Source organism: Eretmochelys imbricata, chromosome 6 (assembly GCF_965152235.1).
Source record: "Eretmochelys imbricata isolate rEreImb1 chromosome 6, rEreImb1.hap1, whole genome shotgun sequence".
Taxonomy (NCBI): domain Eukaryota; kingdom Metazoa; phylum Chordata; order Testudines; family Cheloniidae; genus Eretmochelys; species Eretmochelys imbricata.
In genome coordinates, this window is record NC_135577.1 from 86,918,266 (window position 1) to 86,939,845 (window position 21,580).

Sequence of the window (21,580 nt, forward strand, 5' to 3'; positions counted from 1 at the left end):
TCCATGGGGCCGGACGAGTTGCATCCGAGAGTGCTGAAGGAATTGGCGGCTGTGATTGCAGAGCCATTGGCCATTATCTTTGAAAACTCGTGGCGAACCGGGGAAGTCCCGGATGACTGGAAAAAGGCTAATGTAGTGCCAATCTTTAAAAAAGGGAAGAAGGAGGATCCTGGGAACTACAGGCCAGTCAGCCTCACCTCAGTCCCTGGAAAAATCATGGAGCAGGTCCTCAAAGAATCAATCTTGAAGTACTTGCATGAGAGGAAAGTGATCAGGAACAGCCAGCATGGATTCACCAAGGGAAGGTCATGCCTGACTAATCTAATCGCCTTTTATCATGAGATTACTGGTTCTGTGGATGAAGGGAAAGCAGTGGATGTATTGTTTCTTGACTTTAGCAAAGCTTTTGACACGGTCTCCCACAGTATTCTTGTCAGCAAGTTAAGGAAGTATGGGCTGGATGAATGTACTATAGGGTGGGTAGAAAGCTGGCTAGATTGTCGGGCTCAACGGGTAGTGATCAATGGCTCCATGTCTAGTTGGCAGCCGGTGTCAAGTGGAGTTACCCAGGGGTCAGTCCTGGGGCCGGTTTTGTTCAATATCTTCATAAATGATCTGGAGGATGGTGTGGATTGCACTCTCAGCAAATTTGCGGACGATACTAAACTGGGAGGAGTGGTAGATACGCTGGAGGGGAGGGATAGGATACAGAAGGACCTAGACAAATTGGAGGATTGGGCCAAAAGAAATCTGATGAGGTTCAATAAGGATAAGTGCAGGGTCCTGCACTTAGGACGGAAGAATCCAATGCACCGCTACAGACTAGGGACCGAATGGCTAGGCAGCAGTTCTGCGGAAAAGGACCTAGGGGTGACAGTGGACGAGAAGCTGGATATGAGTCAGCAGTGTGCCCTTGTTGCCAAGAAGGCCAATGGCATTTTGGGATGTATAAGTAGGGGCATAGCGAGCAGATCGAGGGACGTGATCGTCTCCCTCTATTCGACATTGGTGAGGCCTCATCTGGAGTACTGTGTCCAGTTTTGGGCCCCACACTACAAGAAGGATGTGGATAAATTGGAGAGAGTCCAGCGAAGGGCAACAAAAATGATTAGGGGTCTAGAACACATGACGTATGAGGAGAGGCTGAAGGAGCTGGGATTGTTTAGCCTGCAGAAGAGAAGAATGAGGGGGGATTTGATAGCTGCTTTCAACTACCTGAAAGGGGGTTCCAAAGAGGATGGCTCTAGACTGTTCTCAATGGTAGCAGATGACAGAACGAGGAGTAATGGTCTCAAGTTGCAGTGGGGGAGGTTTAGATTGGATATTAGGAAAAACTGTTTCACTAAGAGGGTGGTGAAACACTGGAATGCGTTGCCTAGGGAGGTGGTGGAATCTCCTTCCTTGGAAGTTTTTAAGGTCAGGCTTGACAAAGCCCTGGCTGGGATGATTTAACTGGGAATTGGTCCTGCTTCGAGCAGGGGGTTGGACTAGATGACCTTCAGGGGTCCCTTCCAACCCTGATATTCTATGATTCTATGATTTAGGAACTTATTTAGATGATTCAGCTAAGGCTGTGCTCTGTTCTCAATTCCCAGAGTATAGAAATAGGATGGGGAGAGGGTTTTAATGCTCTGATCTGAAGAAAGATTATGGATGATTTCATTCATGTAGTGGCCTTTCCATGGGTTGTTGAGACGGAGTGGGACAGAGCTGTTTCTAAAATTCTTGCACAGCTCCACAGGGTCTCCCCTCTGGACAATATCCAATGATCCCATCTGATCAAAGCTATACACGTAGCTCTAGTATTCCCAAACTGAGAAAGCCTGGCATCACATGGGGTCTTACTCCACATGGAGCTGGTTAAGAGGCCTGCATATATCTCTGAATAGAGATGAGCAATAGAGATCAGATACTGACCATGCACTTGTTCTAGATACCTCTTGCAAAGAGATATTTTCTCATGTTGTACTTCAGAGTGCTTCTAATTTCCCATATCACCAATATTCATTTCCACAGTACCAGGCAGGACTCCGGATTGTAAGCTGACTTTACTGATGACTGAATAGTCTCAGCTTTCCATAAAAGTTTTCCCATCGTATCACTTACACAGCTGGGAATTGCTTTGTCTGAGTTTCTTACCCCAAGAAAAAGAGACCCACTATACATGAAACAGGATTTGAATCCCATTTCCCTCTCACTCACTTTTTATCCAGGGAGAAGCTCTTGGTCACACAATTTTAAGTCCCAAAAAGGCCATATTCCTTACAATTAGGGCTGTCAATCGAAGTTAACTCATGCGATTAACTAAAAAAAATTGTGATTAATCGCACTATTAAATAATAGAATACCAATTGAAATTTATTAAATATTTTCAGATGTTTTTCTACATTTTCAAATGTTGATTTCTATTACAACACAGAATACAAAGTCTACAGTGCTCACTATTATTTTTATTACAAATATTTGCATTAAAATTATAAACAAAAGAAATAGTATTTTTCAATTCACCTCCTACAAGTACTGTAGTGCAATCTCTATCATGAAAGGTTTCAGAGTAGCAGCCGTGTTAGTCTGTATTCGCAAAAAGAAAAGGAGTACTTGTGGCACCTTAGAGACTAACCAATTTATCTGAGCACAAGCTTTCGTGAGCTACAAATAAATTTATTTATGCTCAAATAAATTTGTTAGTCTCTAAGGTGCCACAAGTACTTCTTTTCTATCATGAAAGTGCAACTTATATATGTAACAAAAATCTCCGTATCTGCTCTCAAAAACAAAATGTAAAACTTTACAAGTCCACTCAGTCCTACTTCTTGTTCAGCCAAATTGCTAAGACAAACAAGTTTGTTTACATTTACAGGAGATGCTGCTGCCTGCTTCTTATTTACAATGTCCCCTGAAAGTGAAAACAGGCATTTGCATGGCACTTTTGTAACTGGCGTTGCAAGGTATTTATGTGACAAATATACTAAACATTCGTATGCCCCTTCATGCTTCGGCCACCATTCCAGAGGATATGCTTCCATGCTGATGATGCTCATTAAAAAATAATTAAATTTGTGACTGAACTCCTTGGGGGAAGAACTGTATGTCTTCGGCTCTGTTTTACCCGCTTTCTGCCATATATTTTATGTTAGAGCCGTCTCAGATGATGACCCAGCACATTTATTTTAAGAATGCTTCCACAGCAGATTTGACAAAATGCAAAGATACCAATGTGAGATTTCTAAAAATAGCTACAGCACTTGACTCAAGATATAAGAATCAGAAGTGCCTTCCAAAATCTGAGAGGGATGAGGTGTGGAGCATGCTTTCAGAAGTCTTAAAAGAGCAACTCTCAGATGCTGAAACTATAGACTCCAAACCACCAAAAAAGAAAATCAATCTTCTGCTGGTGGCATCTGAATCAGATGATGAAAATGAACAGTCTGCACTGCTTTGGATTGTTATCGAGCAGAACCCATCATCAGCATGGATGCATGTCCTCTGGAATGGTGGTTGAAGAGGAAGGGACATATGAATCTTTAGCGCATCTGGCACGTAAATATCTTGCCACACCAGCTACAACAGTGCCATGCAAACACCTGTTCTCACTTTCAAGTGACATTGTAAACAAGAAGCAGGCAGCATTATCTCCTGCAAATTGTAACCAAGTTTGTTTGGCTGAGTGACTGGCTGAAGTAGGACTGAGTGGACTTTTGGCTCTAAAGTTTTACACTGAAAAATAAAACAATTCAGTTATTTTTTGTGCATAATTCTACATTTGTAAGTTCAGCTTTCATGATAAAGAGATTTCACTACAGTACTTGTATGAGGTGAATTGAAAAATACTATCTCTTGATTTTTTACAGTGCAAATATTTGTAATCAAATATATAAAGTGAGCACTATATTGTTTGTATTCTGTGTAATTGAAACCAATATATTTGAAAATGTAGAAAACATCCAAAAATATTTAAATAAATGGTATTCCATTTTATTTTTTTTAATGGTGCGATTAATCGCTATTAATTTTTTGTAATTGCTTGACAGCCCTACTTGCAATATTATCCATCCACATTAGCACTGCTTGTAAAAGCATGCAGGGGAACTTAGGGAGTCACAGAACAGTTTTTGTTTATTTTTGTTGTACTAATGACACCTGGAAGTTTTCATGCCCCAGGGAGGGGACTGAAATGATGCGAGCCCACACATGGCTAACTTTGAAAGGCCTGTATAGTGAAGAGACCAGTCTTTCAGGTAAAAATCTCCCCAGTTAAAAATCCTAAGTCACTGATCAGGATAGCCACATTTATATGCAGTAGTGATACCACATTACATTTTAACTAGTACACTATTGGGAGCCTACTGGCCTCATAAATGGAAGCTGGGAAAGAATGAAAAAAAATGGCAAGCCATGAAAACCCTTTACTGCCTGCTGACTCTTCCAGATCTGGGATGCTGCCCCTCTCATCACTCCGTAACTATCTGCCCCAGGGAGGAAGTAGAGGCAGTGGAGAGGCAGGGAAGCTGGGAACAATTATCTGGACATTAGGCCATGGTGACTGGGAATGATAGCCCAATACTTTCCCATTCTTTTAGGTATGGCAGGAAATTCCTATCCCACTATTAGATCCTTCAAGGCTACATGAGAAGGAATATATAGCTACAGGTTGCCTTGGGCTGTTGTACACCTCCTAAGCTTAGTTTTACAGTGAACTCTGGCCTCACAATCTATCCTCTGGTGTTTAGATATATTATTTGATTCGCAACTGATTTGGACTGGAGGTCTTCTTCCCCTTAGGAGAAAGAATTTCCTTGGGAGGTTCAGGGAGGGGTGCACACCAACAGGCATCAGCAGATGTTTATGGCCTGGTCTTTTCTGCTCTGATTTGCCATGCTGCAGTCTGTGGAGCTGAGCAGGGGAAACAGGCACTGAGGATTATCTGCTCTGCTGCACTCAGTAAGGTGAGCAGGGAAAACAGAACTAATTAACTTTACCTTTCAGAGTCTTTTCCCATAAGCCTGCTTCAGAGGCAGTATGAAATCAGGCTCAGAAGACTCCAAAAATATGTCAAGAGGCTAGTGATCTCCCTGTCCTCCAAGCGGCTTGGTTTATGCGTTTTCCCTCCCACAAATGGGTCTCTCCTGAGTTCCTCAAGAAAGGTACTGACTCCCCAGAACTAGATCCCTCTCTGTTGAATGGAATTTACATGCATCAGATAAGTCTGTTTTCCCAGGAGGTTTGAGCCTCGGCCATGAGTTTGGATTGCCAGGGGAGCAGAGTTAGAGGTGGCAGCTGAGCCCAAAAGCCCCTTACTGCATTCACTGGCATCAGCAGTGTCCAGTGCCCTCCATCCTTGGTTCAGTGAGAGGAGGCGGCGGCAGCAGCAGCTGCTGAGCTCCACAGTCAGAGGTCTGGTTGATGGGCCATAGGACTCAGGTGTGATCTTCCATCTGGCAGTCTGCCCTTCTCGCTTCACTTTCCTCATGTACTATGGGGAGAAAAGGGCTGGCTGCCCCAGAGCAAATTCTTTTCCATTCCTGCCTGGCTCATTTCCTGCCCTGGGAAAGGAAGGGAGCTAAGGGGACCCTACCCAGCTTGTGCTGGGAGGGTGAAACTGCATCCTGCCTGCAGAGCCAGCAGAGCTCCCCAACATGCTTCATCCCCTTTTTGAGTAAGGCCCTTTTGCCTCTGGGTTTTCCTCAACCTAGCACACTCCCTCAAGCCTGCAAGAGCATCAGCTGCTAAAAACACCTCACTAGCAAAAGTGGATTTTTGGGGAGACTGTTCCCTCAGCTCCAATGACGCCCTAGGGATGTACTTGGGAATTAGACATATTATTGGATTAAACTGTTAGTCTAAACATTTGAAATAAAGTTTGAAATTTTTCCTCACTAAAGCTTGGCAGCAGGTAAAGTTGGGTTGAGCCCATCAGCCGCATGGGGGCAGAAAAAACTGGAGGTAACTTCCAGAGGCCAGGCTTTCCCCTCCTATCAGTGACTGACAGGTCTGGTTCTGCTCCCAAGCTTTAAGCAGGCTGAAGTATCCACTACGATTGATCTGTGGACCTTGGCACAAACGAGAAATAGACACCTTCTGAAAGTATATTTTCTATAAGATACGCTCTTGGAAGGTGAAACAAAATAATTAGTCATTCCTGTGTATGTTTACAGTGCTGTTGGTCCATTACAGTAGATGGATCAAAAATAATTACTCTTCTTCTGTTTGCAACCTATGGAACATACCTGAATTACTATGTATTTCAAAAGTGCTTCTAGAAAGTAGCTTGTAAGATCTTCTTGTCCTTTATCTCCTGATTGTGGAGGGACAAGTGGAGTAATTTCCTCTACAGTCACTTGCGCTGTCCAAAAATAAAAAATAAATTTATTAACATACTGGAACAAATTATTAAACAATCAATTTGTAAGCACCTAGAAGGTAAAAGGGAGATATATAATAGCCAACATAGATTTGTTAAAAACAAACCATGACAAACTAATTTGATTTCCTTTTTACCAGCCAGGTGGATAGGAGGGAAGCAGCAAATGTGATTTATCTTGATTTCAGTAAATTCTTTGACAGTCCCACATGACATTCTCATAAGCCTACAAGTGAAATGTGGTCTATATGAAATTATTATAAGGCTGGTGCGCAAATAGTTGAAAAACTATACCCAAAGAATAGTTATCAGTGGTTCACTAGCTGGGAGGATGTATCTACAGGAGTTCCACAGGAGTCTGTCCTGAGTCTGGTACTACTTAATATTTTCATTAATTATATGGATAATGGGATAGAGAGTATACTTATTAAATTGCTAATGACACCAACCTAGAAGGGCTTGAAAGCCTTAGGAGGACAGGATTAGAATTCAACACACCTTGACAAATTGGGGAATTGGTCTGAAATCAACAAGATCAAATTCAATAAAGACAAAGTGCAAAGTACTAAACTTCAGAAGGAAAAATCAAATGTAACAAATACAAATTGGAGAATAGCTGGCTAGGAAATAGTACTGCAGAAAAAAAATCTAGGAATTATAGGGGATCACAAATTGAATAAGTGATGCATTTGTGAATAAGGCTAATATAATTCTGGGGTGTATTAACAGAAGGGTTGTATGCAATACACAGGAGATAACTACTCTGCTCTACTTGGCACTGGTGAGGTCTCAGCTGGAGTAGCGTGTCCAGTTTTGGATACCCACTTTAGGAAAGGTAAGGAAAAAATGGAAAGAGTCCAGAAGAGAGCTACAAAAATTATAAAAGGTTTAGAAAACCTGACCTATGAAGATGGATGAAAAAAATGGGCATATTTAGTCTTGAGAAAAAGATGACAGAGGGGATTAGATACCAGTCTTCAAATATATTAAGGGCTATTATAAAGAGGATGGTGATCAACTGTTGTCCTATCTTCAGTGGACATGGACAAGTAATAATGGGCTTAATGTGCAGCAAGGGAGATTTAGGTTAGATATTGGGAAAAACTTTCTAACTACGAGGAAAGTTAAGATCTAGGATACATGCTACAAGGGAGATTGAGGAATCCCCACCATTGGAGGTTTTTAAGAATAGGACAGAAACACCTATCAGGCATAGATTAGGTATATCTGGTCCTGCCTCAGCGCAGGGGAATGGATGAAGTGACCTTCAATGGTCTCTTCCAGCACTATATTCCTATAGTACATTTCATCAATACATAAAAATATATTGTTTCCCTTAATTTGTGTTTGTCTGCAAAATTACAACAAACACGTGTTGGAAAATTGGCTGCTCAAAACAAAATCAAATACAAATTACAACCAAAAACCCTACCCTTAGAGGGATTCAAATTTAAAAGACTTTGCCAATAAGTCCCCACAAGTTGCCTTATCCCCTTTGTACTTTTTTCACTTTTATGCGGTAAGCACACATCAGTCATTATCATCAAGGCTATCTGTGCTTACCTTTGAATACTTCTTTTACTAAATCTGTCTGCTGAGTTCCTATTTTAAAAATGTTATTGTTCCATTTTGGTATTTTCCTCATTTGTCTTGATTTTATGGATTTCACACTTTTGTTTTAAGGAATTAAAATATCTATCCTATGGTTCTTTCAGTTCCTCTTTCATTAGTCAGTAATCTTAAACCTGTTTTATCATTATTGTTGCTGCTTTTAGATTTTAGTTACATGTTTATTTAAAACTCTCCAATTACATTAGTTCAGTGCTTCTCTATTTTGTACTCTCTTGTAATTGGCGCTTGGAATTTTTTCCAGCTCCTCGTCCTCTAATTCTTTGCTGCCTAACAGCATATGAAGTCCTGCCCTGTTTATTCCTCCTTTCCTATTGTCCTGGACACTGTAGCATGATAGACAAGACAACAAGAACCTCTAGGGTCACTAGCACAATCCTCACAATGGGGCTGCTCTGAAGCTGCGAACCCTGGAAGCCCCGGTGTCCCCAGCAGCCCACCAGGACAGCTGCTGGGAAACCAAGCATGGCCTGTGGTGATTCACTGGAAGTTCACTGAAGTGAATATTGACAGGTTTCAGAGTAGCAGCAGTATTAGTCTGTATCTGCAAAAAGAAAAGGAGTCCTTGTGGCACGTTAGAGACTAACAAATTTATTTGAGCATAAGCTTTCGTGAGCGACATCTCACTTCACCCACAAAGTGAAACTATTTCTTATGTTTATTCCCCCCCTCCCCGCTACTGTTCCTCACACGTTCTTTTCAACTGCTGGAAATGGCCCACCTTGATTATCACTACAAAAGGTTTTTCCCTCCTCCCCTGCTGGTAACAGCTCACCTTACCTGATCACTCTCCTTACAGTTTTCAGAGTAACAGCCGTGTTAGTCTGTATTCGCAAAAAGAAATGGAGTACTTGTGGCACCTTAGAGACTAACCAATTTATTTGAGCATGAGCTTTCGTGACGAAAGCTCATGCTCAAATAAATTGGTTAGTCTCTAAGGTGCCACAAGTACTCCATTTCTCCTTACAGTGTGTATGGTAACACCCATTGTTTCGTGTTCTGTGTATATATAAATCTCTCCACTGTATTTTCCACTGAAATCTTCTGCTCAAATAAATTTGTTAGTCTCTAAGGTGCCAAAAGTACTCTTTTTTTTTTTAAATGAATATGTTTCCACAAAATATTTTACATTTTGACAAATCAACAGTTTCTAATAAAAGCCTGTTTTGTCAGAAAATTCTGACCAGCTCTAGTTATGATAACCAATATGAGAGGAGATGATGCTATGAATCTGTTCGCTTTTTTTTAAAAGGTGAAGTTGAAATAAATCTTCATACAGGGGTCTTATGGAGATAGTGATACAGCCGCAGGTATAAATGTTGTTCCGAGTGACCTGCGGAACTCATTGTCCCAAGAAATCATTGAGACTAAGAATCTAGTAGGAATCAAAGGCTCATCCATATGGATAATGAAAATATCCAGTTGCATTAGCTAGTATAAAAATTAAGTCATAAGAGGATATAAGCCCTTATGCCTCAGGGCATAAGGCCCCAATTAGAGGTTACAGTTTCTCCTATGGGCAAGTTATTCTATAAATTGTTCACTATGGTGGTTCATAAATCTTTCACTTGAATATCAGGTACTAGCCACTGTCAAGATACTGGATTAGTTGGACCACTGCTCTGCTGCAGTAAAGCAACATGTATGTTCCTAAGAGATGTGGGAAGAGAAATAAGGGTCAGGGTCAATGATAACACCAGGATCCTAGAAGCCCTGAGCACAGCTGCACTCATTAGTGGTTCCAAAATCCCCATGGGTAACAGAAAGCATGTCAGACTACTTACTTTAGTTATTTCTACAGTACCTGAGCAATGGAAAAGTTAGTGAAATGGGACCATGTAAAGAACTGGGTAATGTTACTAAATTACTTACTTTCTTGTACATTAAGTGGAGGGTTAATGAGATTATCTAGTGTTCGAGGTCCATACTCAGATTGTGGTGATGAAAATCCAGGAATTAAGCAAGAAAACATACACAGCTGTTCTTTACTACAGTTATTCTGAAGTGCTTGCAACCACAAGAGGAAGAGACGCACACCTTCTCGACGGATCTTAAAAGGGGAAAAAAGGAGGAGTTTTTTGTTTCTCAGACTCTTTTCTTTTTACGCTGCATTTCACTCTAGTGTATACACTTGCAAATAGCTTCCTTACATATGTATACGAATAAGCAAAAGGACCAGGTCTGGAGAATACAAAAGTGCTATTTTTGCACACTCCCTGGCACAATCTCCCTTTCAGTAAAGAACTACAACAGGGGGCATGTCAACAATACCACTCTTTTTTCCTCAAAAGTAATCAGTGTTACAAAATATATTTCTTAAAAATTATTAGATATTTCTGCTCATAATCAAAACTATGATAGAAAAAGATTGAAGTCTCATATTATATAAATGAGCCATAAACTATTCCTCTCCCCATATAAAGTAAAAATTAGGACTTCTTTCCTCTTGAAAGCAAAAATTAAAGCGCCACTCCTGCAAACACTATGCACCTGCTTACCTCTATGGGACTTCTCAAGGTACTAAACCAGGTGCACAGAAGTTGACAGGTTTGGGGCCTATTATGAACGTAATCAATCTTGTTAGTCAGTGTTACTGGTTTTGTGCCAGTGATTATTCTAAGAAATACAATATACACATCAAAAATGCAAAAGCAAAGATATATATTTATTTTTCTTACCTTTAAGGAATTTCCGGTGTGAAGCAGTTTCTTTAAAATCAAGCCTAAAAGGAAAATATATTTTAAAGATGTTCTTTGCTCTTTATTTAACTTCAGATGTCAGAGTTCTCGGTCAGACTTGATAATCTTTTAAGCAAGTCCTTGGCAATCTCCAGTTTACTCTTGGTGAACTTGATATCCTCTGACAATCACCTCAATGCCAGAAGGGGGGAAAAAAGATCACCTTCTACAAGATCTGTTCTTTTTCTCATAATCAATACAAAAAAAATTATAGAAATGTAGGATGGTGTAAATAAAAGCACAAGTGGGCAAATCCCCCCAATTCATCAATGTTGTTGCTATTCAAATGCCTAGTTTAGGGTTATACTGGATAGCTTGTGTTCCAGTGTTTCTCTTTTTTACATTAAATCATTACCAGACAGGAAAAGGACTTCCTGGGTCATCTACTTTAACTCGTGGCATAGAGCAGGATTTTCCATCTACACTATCTTTATGTTTTCTCTAATATTGTTCTTTTATACAAAACTCCAGTAATGTGCCTATGACAATCAGGGTCCAATTATTGTGTTAAAAAAGTATGTCAAGTAATGTCTTTTATGAAACCTTGTAATGTTCTGAACTTAATGGTCTTTAGGAGATATGTATACAGACTGTGGTTTTGAATTTATACGGAGAAAACTGTGCTAATAATCTGTGCTACAACATTCAGCTCCACCTCACAACAAGGTGGTAAGTAGTGAAGACTGGGAAGGGATGCCTCACCAAGCAGACGAGACTAGCTCCAAGCACCTAGCACTGTACAATCCTAAAAAAGATAACTAATGAACCATTAACATTAGTAGGAAGAAACTAAAACACCCCAGCTATAAAGTCAAGAGGGGACTTCCCCCACCCTGAATCACTAATCTGACAGAAAACAAAAAAAAACCCTGTAAACCCTTTTTAAAAAGGGAAAAGGTTTGAAGTGAAGTCTATCCAGAATCAGAGGGACAGTCTTGAAGGCGGGAGGCTGTCTGAACGCTGGATCCCCACTGTGGCAGTGGGCATGATTGGAAACTTTTCAGAGACAATAGTAAGCTTTATTAGAAATGGGAGTTTAATTTGAAAGCAGAGAGCTTGTGGTTGCATCTTTATGTTTATCTTCTGTGTAACTTGTATGCGTTTGCTTCCCCTTATAATTATTCTTTGAATCTACGGTTTTTCTATCAAATAAAATGTTTTGTTTATTTTTAACCCAAGCAGGTCTCCAGTGTGCGAACTATGTGGAGTGTGTGTGCCAAAGCAAGCTGCTGTCTTGGGGGTGGGGTGGGGAGGGGGGAGCAGGTTTCGTGCATTTCAGGGTGATGAACCAGATGGGAAAAGTGCAGCTGTCCGGTAGTTAAGAACTCGGGGTAGACTAATTTGGGGGAGACTCGGAACTGCAAGGGTCACCTTGAAAGGAGTAACTATTCTGGTGGAAGCTAGGGTGAGACTTTATACTTGCGTGCTGGCTCCTGGTATCAGGGTCCTGAGCCATCACAGTAAGGCACCTAAAGTTACAAGGCAAGCAGTGACAGAAGCCCTTGCTTGTCTGAGTGATCTCCAAATGTCACAGTGCCTTAACTATCTCTCTAGAAAAAACATTTCATAATATCAATTACCTTATTGTTAAGAAGCTTAAGAATATCGAGACTAAGTTTCTCTTTTAAAAGTTGCAGATGTTTCAAGTCCTTGCTCCTTATTATGCCACTTTAAGTAATCCCTATCCCCTCCTTTATATTATCACGCAAATAAAACTGTCAAACTTAAGACATTAAAGAACTCAATTACACTTTATATAGTATCTTGTTTGATTCTATCTTTTTAAACCACTTATAATAAAAAAACAGGATTTCTTTTTTAAATACAAACTCACCTATACTATGAAACTGCCACCTCTGGTGAATCCTTTCTGGAAGAAGCTGTAAAATTTTCTACAAAAGCAAAAGCCAACAATCCACACTACACAGTTATTACTTAAAAAACGTATGCGAGAATTACCAAAGATTAACAGCCGTTATCAAGGAGAAAATGTAAGTTTTCTTAATTAATAATGCTGTCTTTTTGCGGCATCCACCCACCCCAAAAAAACAGCCACCCGCAGGAAGAAGATAAGCAAATGTTTAGAAAATTATTTTTATCTGCATCCAAGATTCAAGTTAAATATACATATGCAGCATTTCTCTGTAATTATATAAATGAACAAGTATTTCTATAGTGTCTTCCCACGTATCTGACCACCTCCAGTATATAACAAGCTAGAAATAGCTTGATTCACCATTGAATTACATTCTTTGTGGGGACACAAGGTAGGTAAGGTAATATCTTTTATTGGACCAACTTCTGTTGATGAGAGAGAGAAGCTTTTGAACCACACAGAGCTCTTCTTCAAGCCTGGGAAAGCTGCATCATAGCTAAATCCAATGTGGAACAGATTGTTTAGCATAAGTAGCTAGCACAGTCTAAAGGCATCATTCAAGGTAGAGTGGCCCATTAACACCTCTACAGTCATAGGACAAAAAGAGAGGGTTAGCGGGTTACAGATTGTTGTAATAAGCCATATATACAGTGTCTCTCTTCAGCCCATGATTTTTAGTACCTAGCAGAGTGATCAATTTAATCCCAAGCTTGTCTTCTGAAAAAGTGTTGTGCAGGTTTCCTTTGAGGGTGAGGGCTGATCGATCACTCTATATCTGACCTCTTTGTGAAGTGTTCACCCACAGGTGATAGGAAAATGATAAAAAGACAAAAATATCCTGTGAGAGTTCATTTGAGAGCACAGCAATTGTCTGATTTCGCTCACATACTTATTGGGGCATTTAGTGCACTGGATGAGGTATGCCACATGTTGTGTTAGGCATGTGTAGGATCCAGGGATGACTGCAGAGGTGTTAATAACAATCTGCCTTGAATGGTCCCTTACAATACATGCTAACTACTTACCCTAAACTATCAGCTCAACTTTGCATTTTGCTGTGATGCTGGAAGTACCTTTTCCAGAATTGAAGAGCTGTGTGTGGCTTCTCTCTCACCAACAGAAGTTGGTCCTATAAAAGCTATTACCTCATCCACCTGGTCTCTCTAATATCCTGGAACTGACACAGTTACAACTACACTGAATACATTATTTTTTGAGCAGTTAATGTTTAACCTGTGTAGTTGCATCCAAAGAAGCAGGCAACGGCCCTACCAAAACCATATTCACTGATCCTCCCCATGAAATTACATGATTTGCTCTCTCCAGGTTTGCTCCAACTTCTAACCGCCTAATCTTACAGTTCCATTGTGTTAAAACTCAAAAACTTTTCTGGCAAATTATCTGAGTCAAAAAACAATACTGGAAGATTCAAAACATCTTACCTCAAAAATAAAAAGTATAGCATCTAATTCTTCCCTCTGAGACTTGTGACCTAAATTTAATTTAAAAAGAATCCTTAAATTATGTAGTTTTCATTATGAAAAGTCATTTAAGGGCCCATTGACTAAAAATATAAATACACAAAACATCTATACTTCTACAGACACAGAAAGTAGATTTACATTCCTTCTATTGCAAGGAGTTAGACTGGTTGAAAACAGTACCCTATATTTTGACATTATATTTAGAGTCTACAGATGAACACACCTGAAACCAACTGTAACTATGGAGCTAATGACTAGTGTAGTCACTAAAAATATAAAATGCAAAATATTTTGCAGGGATAACAATACAAAACCTAGATGTAAGTGGAATTTATTTAGGTTTCAGAGCAAACTTAGATTTCACTTTTTAAATTGGATTAAAATGTGAAACCGCACTATTAGATGAAAAGGTTTTGAGTTCTGGTTTATATTTTTCTCTCACAGAATATTAAAGCAAACTCTGGAATGGAGTTATAACATTCAACAAGAGAGAATTAAAGAACTTTTTAACAAAGGTGACTTTTTTGACTTGCCCCACTCTCCAGATCAAATTATACCACACACTTTATAAAACATTCAGTATATTTTGGGAAATAAAAACTATTTCTTTAAATCTACAGTACACAGTTAGCCTTAAAATTTGAGTCTCCTCAAATCTGCATGAAGATTAGAAGGGCTAGCAGGCGAGCTTGTCTCTCCTTGCCCAATCTGAGTGTCAGTAGCTTCTCCCTTTGTATCTTGCTAAGAATGATCCAACTGGTGAACCTGCCTTGGATCTCTCAGCCCACACAGATGGTAACAAACAGTTGAGCACAAATGATGCAATCAAGGCCAACCCTGATTCAAGGTGTCAATAAACAGCTGCAGAGAAAGAAATTTCAAATTTGAAAGACATCTGAAATTCTTACCTTTTTGTTTGAGACCTACTTCAATAGTCACAAAATTTTCAAAGAACACATAATATATATGTGAAAAGTGTAGGTCAAAAAACTGTTTAAGATCATTGGACTCTGCATTCTCTGAAACATAAACAAAAGGTTATTTTTCTCTCTCATTTATCTAGCCTTATGCTTCAACAAGTTATATCAATGTTTAATAATAATACCGGAAGGTGTTTAGGATGACTAATATATTCAATACAGAAGTCAAAGCACATTTACAATTCCAGCTAATGAAATTCAAGTCGGTGGGATCGGATTGCTTAGTATAGATTTATGGCTAAGCAAGACAAACAATGACCATTCTTTCTTAAATTTGTTTTGCATGCAAGACATCAAAGGTGTCACACCAATTCTATCTTAAGCATTCCTTGAGTTCAGGACACTTTAGTACAGTGGTCCCCAAAGAAGTGCCCGCGGGCGGCATGGCACCTGCCGGAGCATTTTTGTGCACCTGCAGGACACTGTGCTGACTAAATGCCGCCACCGAAGAACCACCCGCCGAGAAGTGTTGCTGTTTCTCAGCTGCAGCGCTTCTCGCCGCTACAGCTTCTCGGTGGCATTTCGGCAGAGGGGTGTCCGGCGCCCACCACAGCCTTCTGGGAATAGCAATATGCTATTGCCACAGAAAGGTTGGGGCCCACTGCTCTAGTACCTAGAAACCCACCAAGTACTTCCACCCCTACCCCCACCAAAAAAAAAAAAATTAAATTAAATACTTTACACAACTAACCAAAATGTAGACACATACTTCACAATTAACATCATTAAATTATATGGGCCAAATGCGTCAGTATACAAACTTCACTATATTGTTATACATTCGTTCCACCTTAAAGGCCTTTTTAATGATCAGTCTGACCATAATCTCCTAATGACAGTCCTCCTCACACCATTGTTCTTCTGATCCTTTTGTTTAAAACCAATGACTTCACAACTACCTGCATTCATGATAAGCTATAAGTGACAAAGCGTAAATGACAGATGTCAAATGCTTGTGCTTCAAAGCAGCACCCTGGAATCCCCATATTCACCATGGTCAAAGAATTATTATATATTTTGTGCAGAGTACGCCTTCTAAGGTATCATTTTAAAAGTCTTGATCTGTTGAACATTAATATCCTGTTGGATTGTATGTGCTATCATTGTAGGGAAATTATGAAGTTTTGCTATGTGTGTGTTACTAAAATATGTTGTGAGGTTGGGAACAACCACAACCAGCCTTTTAGGTGCAACAATGGAGGAGCCAGACGTGCTGATGGACCGTTATAGGAATCCACATTCCCAAGGACTATCCCAAGAACTGTATACAATTGAAACTTCTCAGAGATAGCACATAAACAATGGAGACATAACCAAGGATCTTTCCAGCAAGCTGATGAAGTGGGTTATATCCCACGAAAGCTTATGCCCAAAAAATTTGTTAGTCTCTAAGGTGCCACAAGGATTCCTCGTTGTTTTTATAAAAGAGAAGTGACATCACTTGTCCTCATTCCCCACACAACTCAACACCTGAAAACATGTCTGGAGAACAAAGATAGGACTGCGAAGGTGGTCCCAGGCTGAAGGAGAGTTCCAGCCTGTGTATAGAAGATTCGTAACCTGCACGTATTACCTATCAGGGTGAGACACTGCTTGATTCAAATCCTGTCCAGTTTATAGAACTCACATTGTGAATTTACTTTTATTTCTCACATAACCAACTTTTATCTGTATGCTTACTACTTATAATCACTGAAAATCTTTCTGTAATTAATAAACCTGTTTTATTTTTTTTTACCTAGAACAGTGTTTTGGTTGAAGTGCTTGGGAAATCTGCAGGACAGCAGAGCCTTGGGGTCCTGGGCTGGGGGAATTGGATGGAACCTATTATTGGTTCATGAGTGGCTGGCAAAAGCATTCATGTAACTCATTTGGGTATGTTCTGTCTGTGTAAGTGCAGTACCTGCTGCAGAATCACAGTGCGAGAGGGAGCCCAGGTTGGTAAGACAGAGTACTCAGCGGTACCCAGCTCCAGGTTGCATCCCGGGGAATCCGTCACAACAGTAATGAGTAACAACTAATTAAAAAGGATGGCTCTAAGTACAGCAAGTTACCAATTGTTTTTTCTGCCGCCTAAGTCTGCAATATTGCCATCTCTCACAATGTCATTCCAAGTATTGCCATTTATTGTTAAAGGATTCTCATGAACATCTGATTTCTTCAATCTTTTTCAACATCAAAACTTCAACTGTACAAAGTTTTGCTCTTACCCAAAGTGACTATCTCCGATCATCAACAATGGGGCTAACACCAGATTGCTCTCAGGGAAGATGGTGGCCCTTTAATCATCACGTGAGGAGCAGGAATGGCACGGGTAATTTTTACCAGGTTAAATCATGGTTTTAATCACACTAGAAAAAGCTAGGTAGTCTGAGTTTAAGGCATTTTCTATATTAAAACGATTTTGTTAATGCACAACACAACACTTTTAGCTGCATATTCAAATTTTGGTTACATAGGCAGTACATAAGTAGATTAATTTGGGGTTGTACAAATAGACTACAGTGGGCTTAATACTAATGTGTAATTGTAATACTGAACACTAGAATGTCTACACATTTTGGTTTGGTATTTTCTCAATGAAGTTATACATATGGCTCATATTTCAGTTTTCAATATTTATAAACTGAAAAGTCAAAAACATTGTATTACATAAAAAGAACAGGAGTACTTGCGGCACCTTACAGACTAACAATTTTATTTGAGCATAAGATTTCGTGGGCTACAGCCCACTTCAGTAAGATTATTATATCTACACACACACACACACACCCCATGAAAAGGTGGAAGTAGCCATACCAACTGTAAGAGGCTAATTAAGAGGAGCTATCATCAGCAGGAGAAAAAAAAAAAAAAAAGCTTTTGTAGTAAAAAGAAAAGGAGTACTTGTAGTGATAATCAAGATGGCCCATTTAGACAGTCGACAAGCAGGTGTGAGGATACTTAACATGGGGAAATATATTCAATATGTGTAATGACCCAGCCACTCCCAGTCTCTATTCAAACCCAAGTTAATGGTATCTAGTTTGCATATTAATTCAAGCTCAGCAGTTTCTCCTTGTGAAGCTTTTCTGCTGCAAAATTGCCACCTTTAAGTCTAAAGAGAAAAGGAGTACTTGTGGCACCTTAGAGACTAACCAATTTATTTGAGCATAAGCTTCCGTGAGCTACAGCTCACTTCATCGGATGCATACTGTGGAAAGTGTAGAAGAAGATCTTTTTATACACAAAGCATGAAAAAATACATCCCCCCACCCCACTCTCCTGCTGGTAATAGCTTATCTAAAGTGACCACTCTCCTTACAATGTGCATGATAATCAAGGTGGGCCATTTCCAGCACAAATCCAGGGTTTAACAAGAACATTGGGGGGGGGGGGGCGGGGGGAGGAAAAAACAAGGGGAAATAGGCTTGAATAGAGACTGGGAGTGGCTAAGTCATTATGCAAGGTAACCTAAGTTAATTGTATCCAATTCGCAAATGAATTCCAATTCAACAGTTTCTCGCTGGAGTCTGGATTTGAAGTTTTTTTGTTGTAATATTGCAACTTTCATGTCTTTAATCGCGTGACCAGAGAGATTGAAGTGTTCTCCGACTGGTTTATGAATGTTATAATTCTTGATATCTGATTTGTGTCCATTTATTCTTTTACATAGAGACTGTCCAGTTTGACCAATGTACATGGCAGAGGGGCATTGCTGGCACATGATGGCATATATCACATTGGTAGATGTACTGGTGAACGAGCCTGTGATGGCATGGCTAATGTGATTAGGTCCTATGATGGTGTCACTTGAATAAATATGTGGACATAGTTGGCATCAGTCTTTGTTGCAAGGACAGGTTCCTGGGTTAGTGTTTTTGTTGTGTGGTTGCTGGAGAGCATGCGCTTCAGGTTGGGGGCTGTCTGTAAACAAGGACTGCTCTCCAGACTGCTCTGTCTCCCAAGATCTGTGAGAATGAGGGATCATTTTTCAGGATCAGCTGTAGATCTTTGATGATGCACTGGAGAGGTTTTAGTTGGGGGCTGAAGGTGATGGCTAGTGGTGTTCTGTTATTATCTTTGTTGGGCCTGTCTTGTAGTAGGTGACTTCTGGGTACTCTTCTGGCTCTGTCAATCTGTTTCTTCACTTCAGCAGGTGGGTATTATAGTTTTAAGAATGCTTGATAGAGATCTTGTAGGTGTTTGTCTCTGTCTGAGGGGTTGGAGCAAATGCGGTTGATCAAGTCACCTCTCAATCTTCTTTTTGATAAACAAAGTCTCTCATGGGAAGGAATTTTTTCCTGCCCTCAAATCATTTTTGTGGCTTTTCTCTGCACCCTCTTCAGTTTTTCAGTATTCTTTTTCAAATGTGCAACACCACAGCTGGATGCAATATTACACTATCAGTCTCATCGAGTTGTATAGAAAGGTAAAATTACCTCCTTCCTCTTCCATTTATACATCCAAAGACCACATCAGCCCTTTTTTCCCCCACTGCATCGCACTGGGAGCTCATGTTGAATTGCTTGTCTACTATGATCTCTAATCCTTTTCAGAGTCACTGCTTTCCAGAATACAGTCCACCATTCTGTCAGTATGACCTGCATTCTTTGTTCCTAGAATGTATAACCTAGCTTCCTCATGTTGTGCCACCATCAGCATGTCTCAACCCTACACAGAGATGTTGACCACCTTTGGAGTAAAGAGGCAGTTCAGTCTCATGGAAGCTCAATCGTTTTCTTCGCCAAGATGGCATAACAAAGTTGAAAGTTGTGGTGGGGATTTCTGTGACATGAGCACCCGTTCATTACGAACTGCACCAAGACCACCAGCTTATTTTATGTAGGCTGAACAGCTACTGGATATTAATTGCCAGATGTGACTTTCTACAAGACTTTAATAATGGATTTCCACCACCATATTTTTTGAAGTTTTAAGGGGTAAAGATGCGATGGGTGAGGAAAGTTGAGTAGGGTGACAGTGAGTAAGAAAAGGTTATGTAGCAGTGGGAAACGAGAGGAATCCTTCAATGGTCATTTCCAGACACTTTAGTGTTTGCATTTTTAAAAAGGTAGTTTGTGTAATCTTGGTTGTGGATGTTATTGGGATTATAATGAAACACACCTTCAATCTTAACTAACAAAGTTAGTTTACAAATAGATCTCTGTATCTTTGATCTGCAGCTACATACTTCCAACACAACCCAATTTATTCCTTGTTTTCTTGGTAACTTATGCTCTAATGGAAATAAAACTCAGAAATAAATCTGGCACCATGTAATTCAGTCAGAAAAGTTTGTCCCGGGGGGCAGGGGAGAGGAAGGAAGGGGATAATGTACAGTACTTCTGTATTTAGAGGCTAGAAGGCCAAAGCTTGAACTGTATAAAAATAGCTCTACCATAGTAAAGTTCACTTTCCCATCATCATTAAAAAATTCTGAGTGTATATTAGGAAAATACAGTTCACTTAACACCTTGCTATAGCATAAAACATAAGAATGAAGTACTTAAGCAGATAATTAACTCTGGAAACACATTTTCAAATTGCTGAATCTCAAATTTCAGAATACTGCTTTAATATTCTATTTTAAACAAATACCTTGTAACAGAAAAATTGGTAAGAACCTGTAATATCTAGTCACTAGTATGCCTTGTGTATGGTATATGCAACTTTTCCTTAACACTTTTCCCCCATTTCTCCAACCTAGTCTTTATGTTCTTCTTGATTTATTAGAAAGAAGATTTTAAAATTAGTTTGTCTTTGTTTAACTAAAAACGTTAAATAGGTGAGCATTTTCCAAGTTCATTTTACGACAAAATGAGTGTCTTATTTTTGTTAACCTGACAGAAAGAAGCAAGGAGAAATACAATGAATGTAACAACTATAAAATTATTTTTTTTCTTAAACCATTAAAGAAATCCACAATTGGTATGCAAATACTATTGGATAGTCACATTACTTAAAAAAAAAAAGGACTAAAAAAACCCTTTGAATTACAAAGGTTTAGTGTATTTTTAAAAAAAGTAGAGCCTGAAATACACTGAATTACACACACACTAAAAAAAAAAAAGATACACGTACATCACAAGCCCTATTATAGAGGTGCCAAGGGAAGACAGCCACTACCCACCATTGGCGACTGTTCACTGGTAAAGCAACTTTACATGGCCACATGAATGGGTACCAAATGCCTGAAATCTACTTACCTACTTAATATTTTTATAGTGGCCAGAGACAAGTAAATATAAGATGGCCATTTTTAAGTTTACTTCAAACTGTTAGGGTGAGAGAATTTTCTTGTGCATTTCATGCATTTCTAAAGTTGATACTTCCATCCTCAAATATATATAAAACCCATAATAGGCAGATTGAAAGATCCAGCTGCATCATCCAGCACAGTTAAATACAGTTTAGCTTACTGAACCTCCCACCTCTCATTTGTATTTATATGCAAGTTGGATTTAGCAAAACAGTCAGACATTATAAAGAGGGATCTTTCTGTGTTTTAAAGATTTATTATTTGTATTTCA

At 39.5% G+C, this 21,580-nt stretch overlaps 1 protein-coding gene across 5 annotated transcripts in view; it reads right to left on the reverse strand.

The window, feature by feature from the left end:
• RALGAPA1 (Ral GTPase activating protein catalytic subunit alpha 1) overlaps positions 1-21,580 on the reverse strand; it is a 238,597-nt gene that overhangs the window by 206,505 nt on the left and 10,512 nt on the right. For all 5 annotated transcript variants that reach the window (XM_077819060.1, XM_077819057.1, XM_077819062.1 and 2 more), the window contains exons 2-7: positions 14,997-15,107; positions 14,047-14,096; positions 12,563-12,620; positions 10,669-10,712; positions 9,863-10,040; positions 6,228-6,343 (exon numbers count right to left, since the gene is read on the reverse strand). In XM_077819060.1, coding sequence (XP_077675186.1) covers positions 6,228-6,343; positions 9,863-10,040; positions 10,669-10,712; positions 12,563-12,620; positions 14,047-14,096; positions 14,997-15,107 — 557 coding nt within the window. The remainder of the gene's footprint in view (positions 1-6,227; positions 6,344-9,862; positions 10,041-10,668; positions 10,713-12,562; positions 12,621-14,046; positions 14,097-14,996; positions 15,108-21,580) is intronic.